The sequence below is a fragment of the Phoenix dactylifera genome, chromosome 13, assembly GCF_051530095.1.
Source record: "Phoenix dactylifera cultivar Ajwa chromosome 13, Ajwa_hap1_PhDact_Kaust_v1.1, whole genome shotgun sequence".
NCBI classification, from domain to species: Eukaryota; Viridiplantae; Streptophyta; class Magnoliopsida; order Arecales; family Arecaceae; genus Phoenix; species Phoenix dactylifera.
In genome coordinates this window covers 18,454,112-18,474,986 of record NC_143202.1, presented here as the reverse complement: position 1 = coordinate 18,474,986, position 20,875 = coordinate 18,454,112, and the positions used below count along the sequence as shown (strand labels likewise).

Below are 20,875 nucleotides of genomic sequence, written 5' to 3'. Positions count from 1 at the left end.
CTTGGTCAAAATATGGCACCACATGAAAGGACATATCATTTGATACACCTCCTCACTTGATCTGCACCTCCTCTTATTTGATATGGCCCTTTAGATGATGCCCTTTCATGAGAGGATGTGTGGATGGGATGCATCCCTTGGAGATGCATCCCTACACCTATTATAAATAGGTTAACACTCCATGGGTTTCATCATTCCAATTCCACCCCACTCCTCTCTTCTTTCTTTCTTACATTAGTTTCTTTCTTTCTAGCATTGCTTCTAGTGTGTCCTAAGCCAAGACAAGGTGGTCTTCTTTAGGACAAAAGGATTAGAAGTGATTTTAGAAGGCTAAAAAAAAATAGAAAAGAAGGAAAGCAAGCCATTAGAGTTCTTTAGAAGAATTCTGCATTAAGGATCAAAAGTCTTTGGAGCTAAAGTCTTGATCAAGTTTTCGTGTGGATCACCATTGGAGGGCGGACACTTAGACGCCTCGTAGAGATTGTACACTTTGGATTAGCGTTTGAGATATTCTACTAATTCTGCATTTATTTTATATTATTTGATTATAATCATTAAGGTGATCTAGGCTTAAAAGGGTTTCATGCATAGGAACTTTATTAAGAAATTTTTAAAATCCCTAGCTTCCGCTGCGCATTATAACATGCTAAAACCCAACATCATGCTCACAAGCATTATGCTTGAGATGAAGGCGTTGTTTGTGGAGTTTTTGACCACGTCTCTAAGTGGGAGATTTGTTAAGCGATGGAGCCGTATCCAACTCCATCCTACTAATCTTTCATGCCACACGTCGCCATGCCATTGAAATCACGGTAGAAGACCTTATCTTCTTAACAGGATGCGATAAAGTTACGTGGGGGACGCCGATGTATGCGGGTTCTGCAATAGAACAAAGGAACAACTGATTTCAGAACAGGTGACGAGAACAATGATAATGGCTCCTTCCTGATTTGTGGGGTTTGTGAGTGCACTGTAGAGAAAAAAAAGAAGAGAAGAACGTGAGTTCTTGGGTTGTTTTCTTTGGGAGTTAGCTGTTTCCTCCCTTGTTTCTTTTTTTTGTTCTCTTCCTCTGTTTTTTGTACTCTCCTCAACAAATAGAAAAGCATCAGCAGGATCTTCGTGGACGTAGCCCAAACTTGGGGTGAACTACGTTAAAATCTGGTGTATTCTTGTGTTTTGCTTGTTGTTTTATTCCTCCAACTCTATTTTTCATACCATTCCATCTCCTTACAATCTGGTGGTGGCATTATCATGTCAAATGTAAATTTCTCTGGTGCTTGAAGAAGTTTGACAAATTCTTTGCTAATAGTTTTTTAGAATGTTGAAATTGTTCTTGAACAAATCTATTATTAACTTTATAGCTCAAGGTAATAAACAAATAGCCATTGTTTCTTCAACAATCATGTCTCAAGTACTTGTCAAACCATACTTGTCCCTAAATAAATTGTGAAGATTTTGAAATACATATGTCTCCATATGAAATTACTCGTAGCATCTATTGCTAGGTCTATGCATAATATCCATAACCTATATACGACGAAGAATCTCTGCATAGCACCTTATAAATATATGTGAAAAAAATAATTAACACATGCAACTATACTAGTTAGTATAGAAGCGTCAAGCTTAATATCACTTTCATTATTCTCCTATTCAATATCATCCTCAAGTTGAAAATAATCAACCTATTCATCCTCGTAACTATCATGAGGACGTTCCTCATATATTTAGTGAAAAGTTAGATTTCTATTTAAGTAGGGAGAGAATGACATATACATCCTACAACTTCGGCTACATATCATCACCACTTGTCCAACTATAAGCAAGCAATGTCTATTATAGTTGTAGCATGTTTTTACGAGATTCTACCATTGACTTTGATTATAACTGATGCAACATTGAATTTATATGTATTGACATGCGAAATCCTAATTATCTTTTAGTACAATTCTTTGTGCAAGCCTGATAATCATGACAATAAACCATGACAACTAACCAATCCCTATTTCTACTCTTGTTTGTTAAAATAAGAATTCCATGCCTACTTTAGATACATAATAGCTAGAACTGATAAAATGTCATTCAGCTATGCCACATGCAAGCTTCCAAATATATAGAGACCATAAAATTTAACTACCATTTCAAGATGCAATTATCTTCAAAAACCTTGACCCTAGAAGCCTATTCATTGCAATTTTTATGGTTATTTGCTGGAGGATGTGTTTTTTTTTTTCCCATCATTACATGTGCTTTGCTATTCTGAATCATCATTTTTATATAGTTATGTGCACTATTCTTAGTTCCATCAAGGTAGTCCCCACTAAAATCAAAATGATGTCCAATGGTGAAGTCCATTTTGCCTAAAACGTCTAGATCCAAATTTTTGAGTCTAGCATGTGGACACATGCAATTGATGCAGGACTAACCAAGTAGGGATGATGGCTTACATATATGTCATCAGCATGAATTCACAAGAAACAACAACAACTGAAAATAAGTTAAGAAAGAAAGAAAAATTTTTGGTCATAAAGAGCCATGAACCCATGGAATGGCCCTGGCTTTCTGAGATGCCTTTAGATCTTGGATCCTAGGGTTTCTCCCCAATAGAAACCAGTAAGAGCTGAGAGAAGATTAGAAGAAGTCTGTCTCCCCTCTTCCGGGAGAAAAGACCCATCTAGGGTTTCCGAAACCCCAATTGCTTCATTTTGAGCAGCTTTATCTCTTAATTTTAAGCGTGAGCCCTCGATCAGAGCATTCTTTGCCCTCTGATCTCATATGAACGGCAAAGATGTCTTCTATGAGGTTAACTTCAAAATACGGCGCCATGTGATTTGGCCATGTGGGGCATTGCTATTTGTCAAAAAGGCTGTTTGCTGTTGTGAATTAACACGACCGACTCCTCGTCGTGATAAAACCAAGATAAAAGCCCTAGAGGTGACTCCTTTGTTGCTGGGGTATTGCCGTGACCTATTTCCTCCCGTATAGCTGCGATTCCTATGGCGAATAGTAAGAAAACATCATCTTTTTTTTCTTTGTTTTTGGATCTCTTTCTCGGTACATTTCAGTATAAATCCTCCTTTTGGATCCTTCTGTGTAGTTTTTTTTTGGGGTAAATTTTTGATTCTGGTTTTGGTTTCGAAGCTATGGTGAAATCCTTTCTTCAAGCCGTATCGTCGGAGGATGTGGCTTCGCCTCTCCGAGTTGTTCAGATGGAAGGGCTGGTAAGTATCAAACTGATTCTTTTTTTTGTTGCAATTTTTGCATGTATTATGCGTCTCTTTTTTTTTTTTAATTTCTCGTTGCAATTGGATGACTTCACTACTATTTTGTATCAGATAATACTTTAGATTAGTATTTCAATGGTGTTAAAATTGAGTCACAGCACCTTTTTTTCCCCTTACATAGGCTTAGTTCTTTCTCAAAGATTGAATTGGCGACCATAGCCTGTAAACTTGGTTCTAATATAGGAGAGTTGCTGGAAATTGCTGAAGAAACCTATTTTAAAGATGTCTCTTGTTTATTTTTTTCTCCATTGTGGCCAAAGATTATCGATACTGCTTGGCAGTAGTTGTAGTTTGAGATGGATGGCAACTTGAATCTGTTTCCTTTTGTTTGCCAATGTGCGACTGATGGATGCCCGTGAGGATATTGGAAAAATATTGCTAGGCAACAACTAGGTTCGTTATGTTTTATGGGTTTCATATGGGGATTGTGTAAATAAGAAAGTAAATGTACATGGATGAATGTAGCACAGACGAGGATGCTGAGGTACATGCCATAAAACTTTAAAGGATGAATCTGGAAATGCAGAAGCTGACAGGTAGAAAATTAGGTTTCAAAATGCAATGAGGATTTACGGGGGCTGATAAGTTAGGAGGAGAGAGGTAGGCTTAAAATTATTGGATGGATGGGAGGCATAGAAAAAGAAAAGTCATTTTGAGATATATCATTGTTTATCTTATTATTTGTTGAAACTTATACCAATTAGTAGATTGATAAGTTGATGCACAAAAGCATTTGTTTTCCTCTTGTTATACCGGGCCCAATATCACCTCAGAACCATGCTTAGAGACCACTTGCAGGTATGCAAGGTATCTTCAATATAACATTGAAACAGAAGGTCTCAAGTCCAAAGCTACATGCAGCCATGTTGAATCCTCTTTTTTTTTTTGCATGGCATTGGATTCCATGTGCCTTTTCCTTCTTTGGCCTAATGTTTACATGACATCCCATGTTAGTCCTGAGTTGGCTTATGTTCGAAGCCCTTGGTCGAGTTGGTTTGTAGTAGTGGCTGAGTTTAGTCTAGATAGTGTTGGACTGGAAAACCTAATGAAGGAGGTGTATTAGGGAAGTCTGTTTTGTAGTTTTGGCGTTAGGTAGTATTGAGGTTTATATCATACATATTGAGGTTTATATCATATACATCTAATTCTAGGAAAGAGTAGACCGGATCCAATTCATCACTACTCTGTGCAGCATTCAGCTGGTATATTGGTTACAGCTGATGACTCACAGCAATTCATGCATTAATTAGTTTAATTAGCTAGTTTGAGTTCCAGTGGAAGTGTAGAGTCGACATAAACATCCTCATGTCTTGTGGGAGCCATAAAAACCTTGTACTCAATTTAAATCATGTTAATTAATGTTCTAAGGTTAAGTTCTCAATAGGTATTTCATAATGCTCTGTAGTGATTTTTTAGGACCAAGGTTCGCTCTCTTGGTATCAGACCCTATACCGGTACGATGTTGGTATAGTGTCAGTATGCTTAGTATGAGGGTTGGCATAGGCTTGGTACACTCCTATGTGGAGTCTTGGTTTGATGCTGGCACAATACGTATGCCCGGTATGAGTTGGTACATACTAGTATAATGAACCATGCTTAAGATCTAAGAAGGAATTTGAGGATTCCAAAGGTGTGACATTCGAGGATCTTTGCCATGGAGCTAGTGTGTTGGTTTTAACTTTGGAAGCCTGAGAGAAGACTTGTGCAATGATGATTCTATCAAGGTAAGGATTGCCGCAACAATTTTAGCATCCATAGCCTGGTATATTTGAGTCCTCCACTATACATACAGTGGGAGCTACAACTTTTAGAAGCCCGCGACGTAGTATATAACATGTGACACTACATGTACCATTAGAGAACCAGGAATTGTTATATTTAGTCATATTCTTTTGATCCAAGAAGATGGAGATGCTTTTTTCTGATTCTTTTATGGGAGTGTAATTGATGATGTCAGTACACAACTCTGGCTTCATCAGGATTCAGAAACTTAATTCTAGCAAAAATAGTTCGCTTATCAGATGCTGAGCGGTTGTTCAACCGCAAATAAGAATCCTGGCTTTCAACCAGGAAGTGGGAATGCCATCTTCTCCTAATGATCCAATGTTCTGCTTTCCTCGACTAGTTATGCCATTCAAAGTCATTAGATTGAGTCAAGATTCTACCTAAGCTGAGCCCATTATGCTTATGTGACTACATGAGTAGTTAAATGGGTTTGCATCATTTGGTCACTTCAGCATGTTGATTGCATATCAGCACCATGTCAAACATGTCAGGAAACTTTTATTTAACTTTTCTTCATTATGACAGTCGCTTCCAAATTTTTTTGAAATAATAAGAAGGAGTGCAAGATAAAGTAAGCTTGATTCAAAATCCTAATGAACATTTTTAGTCTTAAAACCAAGGTTTGACTGCTTGGTACTGGGTCTTATACTGATACTTTACTAGTATGGCATGACAAGACACGGTACACCCCACACTAATACATGGTAAGAGTGCTAAGCCTGGAATAGTACTCATTACAATGTGTCTGTATGGTACCATATTGAACTCCTATACTATCCTGGTTCCCTCTTTGTATAGTATGGTAGCCTAGCATGATCCGATATCTTAAACCTTGCTTAAAACTATGGACAAAGTAATTTTTTTCTTTTAATTAGCATGCTATGGATATCTTTTGTTTTATCTTTCTCGAATTTTCTTGCTTCATGTGCTAGTTAGGCCCAATGATGAGGGAAGCTATACAAAACAGTAAATATGCTAATTATTTTCTTTTATTATTCTCATTTGGCATTATCCAGGCTATCTTAAAGATAATTAAGCACTGCAAGGAGTTCTCGCCAGCGCTGGTTACGGGCCAACTTCTTGGTTTGGATGTTGGTAGTGTTCTTGAAGTGACTAACTGCTTTCCTTTTCCGGTATGTGACAAAATGTTCAATTTGAATTCCAAACTAATTGAGTATGAGCATTTCATTTGGCAGGGAGGGGGATGGTTGATGTTTAAGAGGGTTATCTCTGTCTTTTCTGTGCTGTTGATTTTCCTTGTACTAACATGTGCAGATTAGAGAAGAAGATGAGCAGATCGAAGCAGATGGGGCCAATTATCAGCTTGAAATGATGAGATGCTTAAGAGAGGTCAATGTAGACAATAATACTGTAGGATGGTATGCTCATTTTTTTTTATCTTTTGGAATTATTACTAGGAAGGCTTCCGTATGCTGTCTTTCTGTAGTTGTGATTGACAGATGATGTGAGGTTCATCACTATGTCGTAAAAAATAATACCCACAATCTGCCATTCTTTCAAGTCTTAAAATTAAATGCCATTATGGACATCACTTATGCAATTCATAGTTTGTGAATATTTTAGAGTTTTGATACAAGTATAATTGAGGTTAATTGAGCTCATAATCTTTAATATAGCCCTGGAAGAATATTAACTATTACTTGTTACTCAATGACATTTTGAAATTCAAATGAAAAAAATCTTAAACCCTTGGAAAACGTTAATTGTTGTGACATTAATGTGGCATGCTGGGATGTAGATCTTTCCTTAAATTATGGGGTTACCAGTTGGGCTAATAATAACTAGCAGTAAAACTAATATCAGGAGGAGGATCACTGACATTTGCAGTATCTTTCCAGGTAACAGGCTCATACATGAATTTTTTGATTATGATGAAGAAATTATAGCCTGTACATGGTATACATTATAGTATATTTAAATAAATGCTTGTGAAGAAAAAATCACTAGCATGTATTTTTTAACGTGGTGAAAAAAACTCAGCCTTTAGTTAGTTCATGTTCTGATCATTGTTTCAGAAATTTAATACTTGTTCTGTGCACGCAGCAAATATTTTTTTTTTTAAAATTCTTATTTGAAATGGCAACATTAGTAGCTCTTAATATGATATGTCATTGTGTTTTTCTTTTAATCTCTTGTTTGCTCCATTTGGTGGTTGAACTCAATTTTCAGGTATCAGTCAACTTTGCTGGGATCTTTTCAGACTGTGGAGCTGATTGAAACATTCATGAATTATCAGGTGATGCAAAAACCTTGGTGTCAGTTATTTGTAATATAGTTTCTTCTTGATTTTATTGTAACTGCTTGTCTTTAGAAGAATTCCGAACTTCGAGATTGTTTCATTGATGTTAAATGAATTGATGGATAGCTAGATCTGATTGGCTGGGAATTTGCATCACATACTTGGATAGGATAATGTAAATATTTTCCCATATTTTCCTTATAAGTTCCTTTTTCAGTGAGAATTATACAAAGAAGGTAGCAAAATTCTTCATATTTTCTTTGGGATTCTTCTGTTGTTTTGGTAGAGGAACTTTTTCCTTTCCTTTCTGCTAGCTATTTTCTTAGTTTAATGGCTGAAATTGTTACGAAGAGTAAGATGGATCAACTGGAGTGGTATTCATAAGTCTTTGTGATTACTATATTTAATGAAGGTTAAAGTCAAAGTCACTGTCAAGGTTCGTCGTCTCGATACCAAACCTCGTACTAGTGTCACACTAGAACAATGTCGGTACGGTATGGTACAAAATTTTTTTGGCGTATCGAGTGTCGGTACGCCACCCGTACCAAGTACTAGTACCAAACGGTATGGTATGGTACACCCCGTATCGTCCGATTTGGGCTGGTACGACATACCATGGTTACTGTAATGCTGAAGAATGTTTTGCAATGAGAATGGTTCAGCTTATAAGATGAGCACTATCTTATGTTGAATGTTAAAGTTTGCATGGTTGATATATGGAGGATAAATAACTAGGTACACGAATGAACATAGCAGAGGACAGTACCAATATGGAATATAGTGATGGAGAACAGTGTTAGATGGTAGTTGCATGCACCATGAAACATTTGGTAGGTGATACAAGGAGCAAAAAAGATCAAAGCGGGCCTCCTCATAACTGTAGGGACTTGGATTTGTTTACATGGTCATTGTAAGAGAAAGAAACATCCAAGTAAACCTTATTCACATTGAATTATATCTCAGTAGGAATGAAATGGTAAAAATAGAATTAATTACTGTCCTCTACGACTTGAGATGAGGCTTATCTGGGGTCAGAATTGGATTTGGCAAGGGACTTTGCTGGTGAACTGGGGTGGGTTGAAATTTGATATCAACAGGCCCAAGGTTCGCAGAACCGATTGTACCGGCGTACCGGTGAGCACCGGCACCGGTACCGAACCGGAGCCGCGCGCGCGGCCATGCGCGCGCGGAAATTAAAAAAAAAAACAAAACGCGTCCGCGCGCGTCCCAGACGCGCGCGGACGCTTCAAATGCCACAGAGTGGCATTTAATGCCCCCACGCGGGCTGCCAGTCCGCGTGGGCACGGTGCCCCGCGCGGGGAACCGCGCTCGGGCGCGATTCCCTGCTGGGAATCGCGCGGGCGCGTTTCCTACGCGGGGAAACACGCGCGGTCGCGCGCGCCGCTCGAGCGTCCGCGCGCGTTTCCCAATTAAAAAAAAAGCGTCCGCGCGCGTCCGCGGACGCGCGCGGACGCGTCAAATGCCACAGAGTGGCATTTAATGCCCCCACGCGGGCTGCCAGCCCGCGTGGGCACGGTGCCCCGCGTGGGGAACCGCGCTCGGGCGCGTTTCCCTGCGGGGAATCGCGCGCGGGTGCGGTTCCTACGCGGGGAATCGCGCGCGGGCGCGCATTCTCCGCTCGCGCGTCCGCGCGCGTTTTTCAAAAAAAAAAAACAAATGCCACAGAGTGGCTTTAAATGCCACTCTGTGGCATTAAGAGGCCCACGCGGGCTCCAGCCGCGTGGGCGCTCTTCCCCGCGCGTGGGGCGCGCTGCCCCGCGCGCGGGCGCTCTTCCCCGCGCACCCCCGCGCGGGGAAAGTGTGGCTTGGACTGGTGCGAACCGGGCCGGTTCGCACCGGTACCGGCTTGTACCGGGCTGGTTCGCACCGGTACCGGCTTGTACCGGGCCGGTTCGCACCGGTCCAGGTACAGAACCAATCGATTCCGACCCAGTTTGGGTCGGAAACATTTTATACCCCTGTACCGGACCGGTGCCAGTCGGCACCGGTCCGGTACGGGCTGAACCGACCGGTACACCGACTGGTACCGGTCGGTTCAGCAGACCATGAACGGGCCTATTATACATCTTGAATTGATGTGTCTAAGTATAATAAAATATGAAGTTATTTAAGAAAGAAGGGGCACAATACTTTTTCATTTGAAAGAATTTAAAGAAAATTTGAGTTTTATGCTGATGAGAAGTTTGTTGTCCTAAAATATGGATTCCTAGCTTGAATTGTACTAAGGTGATTTAAGTATCACAGAACAAGAAATTAGACAATATTTGACTCTTATGTCAATTTGAATGGCGTTCTTAGATGTTGGGCACTTCTATCAGTTAGGTTTTGATATGTAGCAAGCTCTCAATTATCTAGGCATGGATACCTAGACCCAAATACTTAGGGATGCTGGCTGGAACTTGTTTTGTTCTTTTAATCTGGCATTAAGTAGAAATGTTCTTGTGATGATACATTATATACATGTGCTGGTTGCTTGGGGTTTTATTGTGTCATTGAGGTGATGGTCATGATACAATTATCTTCATTTTAGTGATTTCGTGCCATTGTTTTGCTAATTTGGATGACACCTTTTATGCAGGAGAATATTCGACGATGTGTTTGCATTGTATATGACCCATCAAGGTCCAATCTAGGGGTTTTAGCTCTCAAGGCCTTGAAGCTCACAGATTCATTTATGGATCTTTACCGAAAGAACAACTTTACTGGAGAAAAGTATGGGTTAATTGTTCTAGGTTCAGTTATTTACAAACATGACCTGTAATGACATCCTCATGCAACTGCTTTTTTTCTATTGTAGGTTGCGGGAAAAGAAATTGTCATGGGTGGATGTCTTTGAGGAAATACCTGTATGTTGTTTCTGTGTGTTCTTTCATTTTAGATAGCCGGATTTGTATTTTATGTATTTCTTGAATTAGGAAGCTGCAGATATGCATATGCTTTTGAATCTTTTTCTGGTAAATATGCCTCTGACTTGCCATGTTTAAGAGGTCTTTAGGAAAGCATATAGTCTCCATCGTTTTCTCTTACGATAGGTCCTTGGGGAAGCATGTATTCTTCATTTCTTTCTCTTATAGTTCATATATTTCCTGCCTTGCAGATTAAAGTTTCTAACTCTGCACTTATTAGTACATTCATGACAGAACTGGAGCCTGAATCCCCTGTTACTCAGGTCTGATAATTTGTCCTATAAGCAGGAGCTCCATTAATTCTCATCCTGTTCTTTTTTAATTAATAACATGCCAAATTTTCTGTGACAGTGTGATTATGATCGTCTAAAATTATCCACTGCTCCATATATGGAAAGAAACTTGGAATTTTTGATTGAATGCATGGAAGATGTTAATTCTGAACAAAATAAGGTTTGATATGTCCTCTTAAGTGCTTTTTTTATAGCTCTCATGATGCAATCAGTTGTCAACTCTGTTCCATTAAATACTCTATTCCCCCTTCAGTTCCAATATTATTATCGGAATCTCTCACGACAACAAGCGCAGCAACAAGCATGGCTTCAGAAGCGAAGGTAAGTGCAATCACATATCCAACTTGTATTATTGTATCATCACAGGGTTTGTAGGTCTCTATTATCAATTCGAGAGCATTTACTAAACATCCAATTTTAAGTTCGTGCATTCAATTCAGTAAAATGGCCCCTAAAAGTAAGACCAAGTTATGTCTGCCACCAAAAACAGGATTACTAATTTTGAGAATTAAGCACTTGAAGTTGTTGTTATAGGACTTGAACATGCATTAAATTAAGTTTCCCCATGTAAATGTTACAAGATGATAACACATATATTTTAAGAAAAGGAGAGTTGAGGGCACTAAAGTGGGCAGGTATATAATGGGTGGGGTAGGGCATGGTACAGAAGCGGTCATGCACAATTTAAGAAAGGTAAATTTAAAGATATAGATGATGCATGCAGCAAATAAGGAGGAAGGATGGAGAAAGATAGTGGAAACACCCTAATGCTTGAAATGGTAGACAACACTTTTTCCCATGCAGGACAAAGGATGGGTGTTGAGATATACCATGCCTTTGGATCGAAATGCAAAAATAATAAAGGGCAGCAATTTAGAAGAAAAGTGACAAGTGGGTCGCAAAGTCCTAAAGCTAGATAAAATCAGCCAATTTTCTTGATTCCATTCCTACAGTTTGTCTTATAAGATGATAGAGAGAGAGGGAGACAATGGGTGGATGTGGCTGATATTACCTATGGGTTTTTTTCATGGACTGTCGTACCACCCCGAACTATCCATACTGTACCAGGATTGAACTGGTTGTACCGTGAGTGCGGACCTTAGTTTTCTTATTTTTGTGTGTTGGGATGAGGGGATGTTTATGTAGACATACCAATTGATTGACAGCCCTGGGAGCTTCAGCACATAAATTACATTGTAAGGAGAAGTAAACAAATAACAAAGCATCATCGAATATCTACAGTTTAGATTATTAAGTAACTAGGGCCTTACTCCAAAAGAAGTGTAGGAAAGCTTAACACAACCTGAAGCTAATAACATCTAATCTACCCAAAAAGAAAGTGGCTTCCCAGGATAAATGAAAATAAACTTAACAATATCACATACCATATGATATCAGGGTATGATTTGTGGACTATGCAGTTTCATGTTGTATCATAATGTATTGGCTTCTGCAGCATATTGGTTCAATATAATATTGCATAACTGATGTTATTAATTTATTTTTCAACTTATGCACACTGAGCTGAAGCTACCCAGAATTTTGTCTTCTTGTCTTTTGAGGCGAGGCTACATCTCACCCTCATTCCTTCTCCTTCTTCCATTCATTTGTTGTGCAGTACTTTCAACTTCGTTCTAGATGAATTTAGAATCTTTCATTTGAAGGTTTTAAAGTCAGTATTGGTTGGTAATTAAGTCCCAAAAGTCAATATTGGTTGGTAATCTGAGAAGAAAGAAAAAGAGAGAGAAAATCAGATCCTCGCATTCAGAATTAAAACACCAGTTTGGTTGGGTGAGACATTTTTGAGTAGTTTGAAGTTCTTTTGAACAATATTGCCGTCATTATATTATATGTGTCATGGTACAAGCAAGCAAATATTTAATGATATGCATGAGATTCTATCTAAGTTAGGATACATCTCCATTTACTGTACTGGTATAGTCGCTGTATGAAAGATAAGGACAAGATTTCAATTCCAAGTTTTTATAGGGCTTTAAATCCATAACTAGCCAAGAATTCAGTCTTTGCATGAAATGAAGGTGGGACTTTGTGCGTACATTAGGGTTCCTTCAACTTAGTTGGATAGTGAGGGCTGCACCTGTATGGTAGGTTGATAACTACCAAAGGACTCCTAGGTCTGTCTGCTCTGCATGCATTTATTCTTGCATGTGAGTGGGCCAGCAGTTTAAGGGGCTATGCTTTTCAATTACTATGAAAACCAAAGTTGCTGTTTATGTTGATAATTTTGGTGTAGCATTGGACTTAATACTTACTACAATATATATACATATATGTATGAGAACATACTGATTCATGCACATATATGAATGGCTTGTGATTTTCAGAAAGTGTCTGTTTCTTTTATGTCTTAACATAGGCTGATATCCTTGAGTCTAAGAGTTGTTGCCTCCATTGCTGATTTACTGTATTTTCAAATGGGAGATTAGTATTTGTCTATAACATATCTGGAGCCCTTTTAGGTCATGTCGATTTTCCTTCAGAACATGCTTTTCTTTGGGATCTTATAGCTTTTTAGAATCTTTAGAAGTTTAAATAAACATGGAGTTTGTACCGCATCCTGTCTGGTGGATGATGTGGAAAGGGGAATTTGAAAGTTTTCAGGGATTGGACCTTTTACAAATTGCCAAGTATTTTCAAATCAAAAGGAAAAATAAAGAGTGAGGGATTGGTTCAGTTCCGGTGCCAATTTTTATATAGAGCTTGTTCTGTTTTTCTTGCTATTTACATGCGTTATCTGATGTATGACTTAATTTTAATGATGATAGGAGCAGCCATGATATTTATTACAGTAATAATACTAGAAGTTGTTGGTTACATCGATATGTGGTGATTATATAGTAGTTAGAAATTGAGAGGAGGTTTGTCATTGCTTTTATTTCTTATCTTTTTATTTTTAAAAATAAAATCATAGAAATCAGAGCAAAAAAATTTGATGCTATTATTTTTATTGTCTATTTTTTTAAAAAATAATTTTTATTATTTCTAGAAAAATGAAAGCATGAAATTTTATTTTTACTATTTTCAAAAATGAGGAGCTCATATTTGTACCACCATTTGTACCACCACCACCTTGCCGCCATCTTGCCACTACAATCACCGTCGACCACCACCACTATCACTGCTGTCATTATATCTACTACTACCATCGCCACTATCGCCGCCGCCGCCACCGCTTTCACAACAACTACTACTGTCATTCCCACCACCTTTGCCATATCACCACCACTATAGCCTTTGCCAAACCACCACCATCGCTATCACCACTGTATCATTGTAGCCCCTACCACCATTGTTGTTGCTACCACCACCACTCTGGTATCTACTGTCACTGCCGCCAATATTATTGCCTCAGCAGCCATCATCATATTTATATTTTTAAAATAATTGACTATACCATGTTTAGATTTTTAAAATTTTAAAATGAAATAGAAATAAAATATCTGTTTTTTATTTCTGAAAATAAAAAAATAAAAGTGATGCCGAAGGGCACCTGAGATTATGTTCTTTTTATATTTCTGTTTTTGAGGTAGATATTGAGAGGTAATTCCAAGACCAAAGATTACTGGCCAACTCTTTATTCCTTTCATATTATAGGTCAGCCCTGTGCATCTGAACAGAGTGTAAAGTAGGGTTTCCTATTTTTATATATATAAAAAGTCACATCTCAAAAGCATTCAAAATGCTTTATTATTGTTTGGAAGCCTTAATACTTTTTGGTGGCTGACGGTCTAATTGGGATCTACATGCCACTAAATTGAACTTTTCGCAACCTACTTGGCCATGTATAGGCCATATTTAGGTGGACCACTACGTGCCTGATGGCAACCTTCAATGATGACTTGTATTAAAGTCTTTTTGCACTAGCAATGTGTTGTTTGAGTTTGTTGTTCAATTATTAAACTTCTAAGACATGGCTTTTTATCCTTCAAACCTTGAGTTGGATAGTTCTTTTCTCTGACTGATGGAAGGAATTATCATTCCTGTGTGTTTGGAAAACAAGTTGTTTGTCATTCCCTCTCTTTTAATTTTATAGGACGGAGAATATGGCAAGGAAAGCTGCTGGAGAAGAACCATTGCCTGAGGAGGATCCGTCAAATCCCATATTCAAGCCAATACCCGAGCCGTCACGCTTGGATAGCTATCTCATAACAAATCAAATTGCTAACTATTGCAACCAAATTAACGGGTATGCCAATATATTTACTGATGCAGCTTGTAATATGTTAAGCTTGTGTCAGTCCTTTCAGTTTCTGTGTCGATCAGTATTTCTCATCTGGTGTGGAATACTACAAAGTTGATTTATATTTCAAGCATGAACATTTCAAATACTATTTTTTCCAGCTATAATGCTGCATCTGTTTGTGCCTGAAAGAAAGATGCTGTAGTCTTCTTGTCTCATGCCGACTTCTCTGGGGAAATATTTGTCAAAGTGCAATTTAGTAGGGATGGAGTGATGGACCTTGATGCACACATATAATTGACACACCTATGGCTACATCCTTGCAATTTATTATACAAGAGGAGCTACTTTAATTGGCTTGTAATATAGTAAATATATAGCTGTCATGTTTTAGCTTAGATGATGGGAGTATATTTCACGTATGCAACTTCACTTTTTAATTGGTAGCCAGAACAACCATTCGGGTGCTTTGATCATCAGTTAGATAATGAGACAATAATACTGTGTAAACTGTTGAATAGTTGGCTTGAATAAAAATTAAAAGATGTGCATTTACTGGAGTGTATTTTAGCTCTCCATTAAATACAACTGCGCTACACACATCTGGGGACATCAGATATTTAAAGGAACCAAATTGAAACCTCATGTAATTCTTGGTTTTTGGGTAATGAAAAAATTTCAAATGTGTCATATAATATGGCCTGTTTAGTTTTTTTTCTTTGAAACATGGCTATTTAGTTTCAATTATGGTGGAATTGCTATGTTATCTTTAGTTTTTACCATTGAAAAATAATATAGTGCCATTTTTCTAGGTTGCTCTCTCTCTCTCTGGTATCCATCTTGTCAAAATCATTCCTCTGTCTATTTCATTTTTTGGGAAGGGTTCTGCTTTCTAGAAGATGCAAAAAAGATGCCTTATGCATGGTTTTGATGTTCTCTCGAAATGTAGTTCTACTAAGTAGAATTCTCAAGAATATTTTCTTCCTATATCATTATCTTGTTTCTTGTTTCTTGTTTCTGCCATTTATTTAATTATTTACTTTTTTTGGGCATAACATTCTCAGTGGTTTCAGTTTATGCATGTTCTGAATTGTAACAAAAAGTTTTCCAGTCAATGATTCAATTGTTGATATTCATTCATGGTGCTACACAAACTTCTTGCCGGTAGCATGAAATTGATGAGACTTAAACAGGATACATCTTTATGTGAAGCTTGTTTCAGGATTATAATTTTTTGATGATGATGATGACAGCTTGTATAAAATTAAAAATTGCAGGGTTGCGGGTCAGAGTTTCAACAAATTATTTCTAATGAAGGCTTTGCAAGATAATTGACCGAAAGGATGTACATCATGTGTTCAAGTAAATCATAGTTTGACCTGTGGAAAGTCACCTTTTTCCTCATGATATTTTTGTTATTTTTTTGGTCTCATGTTCAGTGTCATCAAATTTTATATTGTGAGAAGTCTAATGTCAACATTGTAAACTGTTATCTTCAGTTTCTGTGGCGAGAATTTTGTATTGGAACTAATATTGATATCCTTTCAAAGTGGCTGCTTAATTTGGATTAGTTAGGGGGAGGTATGTGTAAACTTTCCCACTTCCAAATTTCACTGGCGGACAACTTGGTGAACTTTACAAAGGCAAATCATCTGTCATGAGAAATTTACTTGGTAAAGTTGCTTTCTCTGGAAGAAAAACACTTCTGGATATGTATCCCAAACTTGAACCTAAGAACATTTTGTCCAATAGCAAAAAATCCCCATCCTGCCCCCTTTGATGCTCCAAAGAAAGTTTGTTGTTGTTGGGAACAATAAAAACTGAAACATAGTTTTCTTGCTCCAATATTTTTATGACGAAAGATGCTTTTATATTCTCTCTTGTATTTGCTTGGAGCTAAGTGAGGCGATGCAAGCCAAACAAATCAAAGGGGGCGAGCCTTTTTCTTCTCTTGGGTGAAGCTCCCTTTGATCATAGAAATTAGGTTGTAAAGAACCTTTAACCATGCATAATTTTCCAGCCTTTAATCATGTCAAATGCTATGACAATGTGCAGGTGACTACGACCTTTAATCATGTGGATTTGCTCCACCCAACTATTTGGGTTCGCAATATAAGTTCATATTTGCTAATTATTTATATTACAAGCTATCTGCATTGTTATTACAAGTATTTTCAACACCTTTCTCACATTTCCTGGTCTATCTTAATGTAGGTTTTCTTCTTTTTCTTCTTTTCTAAAAAGAAAGGCTTAGACATCCTAAACACAGACTTAGAACACCTCTCCTTGAGGGGTCTTCTCAGATCTTGTGAACCTATATATAAAACCTCCTTTAGGTGCAACATGACTACATGTTGGCTACCTAAATTTTGCTGGATGATTTCGCTCCATGATCTTTTGGTTTATTCCTCAATTTCAACTATCCTAATAACTACTACTCATTTGAGACACTTCCAGGCGTTGCCAAGGCTGCTCAATCTAATTCTTGTCATATTCATAGCCAGATGACAAGGTTGTAAAGCAGCATGAAATTTCCAATGCGTACTTTTGGTTGATCCTCTCATTTCTTCCTTAATATCCGCTTCCTCAGGAGAGGATCATAAGCATGTAGCCTTGTTATTTCTTTATTGATGCGGGGGAATATTTTTAAAATGGTTGCTCTTTTAACATCTCCAAACCTTCTTGTCACTCTTCTTATTCATGCAAGAAAGCATCACTCTTCTCGTTCATTTCTGCGTGGATTTAATGTTTGCTTATTGGTCCTTGATAATCCAAAGGTTGCCTGCACATTTCAGTCCTTTCCAAGTGGACAAATACAAATACTATTCTGAGAATGAAGACAGTCATTCTACTTAACGAAGTAGGGGAGGTTAAGGACATAGAGGAGGAAGTAAGCCCAGAAGACCCCAGAGATGCCTCCAAAGAAGAACCCGCCGCTAAACTGTGCCCACCCGTCGGCGGTCTGCAGCTTGTCGGCCTCCTTCTTCCGGCCAGTTAGCGTCAGTGATGGTGCTGTGGATGGCTCGCCCTCGTTGAATGATGCAATGCCATACATGGTCAAACAGATGCTGAGGATCACAACAAGCCCACCGGCGGCCAGTGATCCGGCAGTTCCTGCATATGGTGTGTCACGAAGTGGACCGGTCTTGACGAAGGGGCCAACGAGGAGGAAGCCGTGGGCTAGGCCAACCTCGATGCCCCGGAGCAGTGGGCTCACCGCCGTGCGGTAGGCCGGGAGGTTGGAGAGGTACCAAGCGACCAGTGGGCTCGACGTGATCGGAGTCTCGAGGCTTCCAATGAATGGATCACCATTGATGGGCTGGACTACTTGATAAGTTGGCTGCACAACTCGAAATTTACATGTAATGTCATCTCTTTGTGAACTAGTCCTAATTTCTTAGCTGAGGTAAAATATATATATATATATATATATATATATATCAGCACTAGACCCGCTCTGTTACACCTTGGAGATCAGCAGTTGATGGTATGATACCAACTTTGTTGGCTCTAAGTGAAGTTAAAGCGCATGCAATTTTGCAGCATCCTTTTAAGATTCTTCTGAGCATTTAAGGACTCTGAATGAAGAGGTTAAACGACTTGCAGTACTTCCAATCTAATAGATATTGTTTATAAATGAGCTTAGGATAGCCGAGAACTCAAACTAAAACCCAAATCATGAAGTGATAAATGTGGTGTTTTCCAGGAGGTTAAAGATAGAATACTGTTTGGCATCTAAATACTTAATCTCACCCTCTTCCAATGGAGGAGATTCCAGGTTCAGAATATCAAATAGCATTTTCATAACATTTGGATTTTATTAATCTTTTTCAGGATAAGGTTTTTTCTTAATGAAATTCCAGAAGGAGGTTAGAAATAATAATAATTTGTCAGAAATGAAAATTCACACAGTTGATTGTTGATATATAATATCTGAATTGTCTAAAAATTAAAAATCATGTATTTTTAACGCTCCAAACTTTTAGATATATTTCAAATCTAATAAAGAGCATATATCCTGTTGAGTAGGATTTGGCAATCGACCTGGGTCAGTGTTTCGAAAACTATTTCTTTCCATAATTTCAGTCTCACTTCATGCAAAATTTAGAAATCATATAACTAGTGGAACCTGAGAGACCTGAATTCCTGGGTGCATGCATCAACCTATTCTAATTTATTTGCTGCAACCATGAAATTTTTTAGGAAGTATAACTGAACCAAATAAGTCACTTTAGTGCTATGGAATGACTAGTTACCTAGCAATCTAATGAATGTTGTTTAGTAAACACCTTTCAAGTATGCAGTCTACAGTGAGTATATATTCTGGAAACCGATTATAGTAGAGACGAATCCCAATAAAATGAGTATGTATGTATGCATGCATGCTTGTATGTATATGATCATATTCAACTCATTAAACGAGAACACCCACTCTCCATTGACTTCGTATGCTATTCTTAATTTAGAAGAAGAAATCCTGAAATAAATAAAACTCACAGGCAAAAGTCTTATATTTTTTTCCTCACCTTCTCGGACTGGATGGCCTTAACTGTGAGGCAAGGCCTCTTTCTGGAATTCATATCTCTCAATGGCGATCCGGAAATGCCCCTGGGGGTGACGAGACCCCTAGTGCCGATCGAGAGCAAGCTGCTCTTCAGTTGGCTGGCCATGGGAGAGGCTGTTGCCGTGGCCATTGTCTGCACTTTGACTTGCGAGCGTAATTGCAGATGATAGAAATAAAAATGTTTAGAAAGAATTGGCTTCTCCTAAAACTGAATGGCTGTACCTGAAAGCTTAGATTCTGGTAGGATGAGGTGTATAATAATTTGTGCTTCTCATTGGTTGGGTGGTGTCTGCAATCCTATCCTTATCCTGTAGAAGGATGCATGCTCACCTTAGATTCTTTCTGCCACATGGTCTAATGGAAATCTGCCAGTTGTCCAACATCAGTGAAATGGAGCTCCCCATCAAAGATTTTCTAATTAACTTCACTCTTTTGGCCTCGTTGGGGATCTTATTGCCCGCTAAGTGCCAAACTTATGCACCAAGCACAGTTGACAAACGTAGCTGCAAAGACCTACATTTTGGTAAAAAGGAAATGGAGAAAACAATTAACATGATGTCTGCAAGCGTGTATTGACCAGTATAGTTGAAGACGGTGTGCATTTTGTGAAAGTTTATATGTTTCTGCGGGTATCTTCAAAGGGCAATTTGCATGATGTTTGTGTCCAATATTCGTAAAATTCGTATAAAAAAGCTTTTCCTGTAATGCTGCTTGCATCCCTGGACAACATGTTCGTAGAATGTGGAGAAGAATCATGGTCAATGTGCACTCTAAACATAACATAGGAGTATAAGACACTAGCAAGAAATTGGTTTTATCTGCATAAAAGGAATTTCTGATAAAAAAAATACTGATATAAGAGAAACATATTTTTCCATTATGAAATGACCAGTTTAAAACCAGATCCTAGTGGCCTTTTGGTTTTTTTTTTTTCCCTTTGTTTGAAGAGTAACTTTGACATGTTGGGGGTTTGGGGTGATATATCATTTTACCCTCTTATTGCACAGCACAAGGCTTGAGGCAGGAATTGAAAGATTTATGAGAAAATGGTGTTGGTTTAACGTACCAATACCAATGACTTCATTTCATTATATAGATAATTACAGAGTTTGAAATGAAGATAAAGATAAGATTACAAGGAGTTTGAAATTAAAGAGAATATATCCGTACAAAACTGTAACAACTCAATCCAATTCTGTTGGAAGATATTTTTTTTTGAATTTGAATATCTGAATCTTCTGTTAATTCCTCCAATCTTGGACTCTGACTGTTCTCACTAACATCCCTCTGCAAGCGAATGGGGGGAAGAGAAATCATGAGCTTGTCTTTAAGGAGAAGAAAACGTGCAAATGTCAAGCCCTTGGTTGATATATCTGCAATCTGGTCACGTGTAGAAATAAACCAGAAAGCAACATCCTTATTGAGAACTTCCTCGCAAATGAAATGAACATCAACCTCCACATGCTTTGTGCAAGCATGGAAGACCGAATTAGAAGCAAGAGCAATGGCGCCCAAATTATCGCACCAAATAGTAGGAATTTGAAGAAGCGGAACTTGTAAG

At 38.2% G+C, this 20,875-nt stretch overlaps 2 protein-coding genes across 2 annotated transcripts; one reads left to right on the top strand and one right to left on the bottom strand.

Moving 5' to 3' along the window:
• The first annotated feature begins 2,870 nt into the window (after positions 1 to 2,870).
• On the top strand, positions 2,871 to 16,299 carry TIF3H1 (translation initiation factor 3 subunit H1). Its single transcript, XM_008815284.5, has 12 exons — positions 2,871 to 3,006; positions 3,142 to 3,221; positions 6,086 to 6,202; positions 6,345 to 6,448; positions 7,260 to 7,326; positions 9,929 to 10,062; positions 10,148 to 10,196; positions 10,448 to 10,519; positions 10,608 to 10,709; positions 10,803 to 10,870; positions 14,604 to 14,756; positions 16,028 to 16,299. Exons 1-12 carry the CDS (start codon positions 2,997 to 2,999, stop codon positions 16,083 to 16,085), a joined length of 1,014 nt encoding a protein of 337 aa, XP_008813506.3. The 5' UTR covers positions 2,871 to 2,996; the 3' UTR covers positions 16,086 to 16,299.
• Positions 16,300 to 17,487: 1,188 nt separating this feature from the next.
• Positions 17,488 to 19,549, bottom strand: PSAL (photosystem I subunit l). The gene is made up of 2 exons (XM_008815285.6): positions 19,277 to 19,549; positions 17,488 to 18,090 (listed from the first exon to the last, which is right to left on the bottom strand). Exons 1-2 carry the CDS (start codon positions 19,442 to 19,444, stop codon positions 17,599 to 17,601), a joined length of 660 nt encoding a protein of 219 aa, XP_008813507.3. The 5' UTR covers positions 19,445 to 19,549; the 3' UTR covers positions 17,488 to 17,598.
• Between the last annotated feature and the right edge of the window lie 1,326 nt (positions 19,550 to 20,875).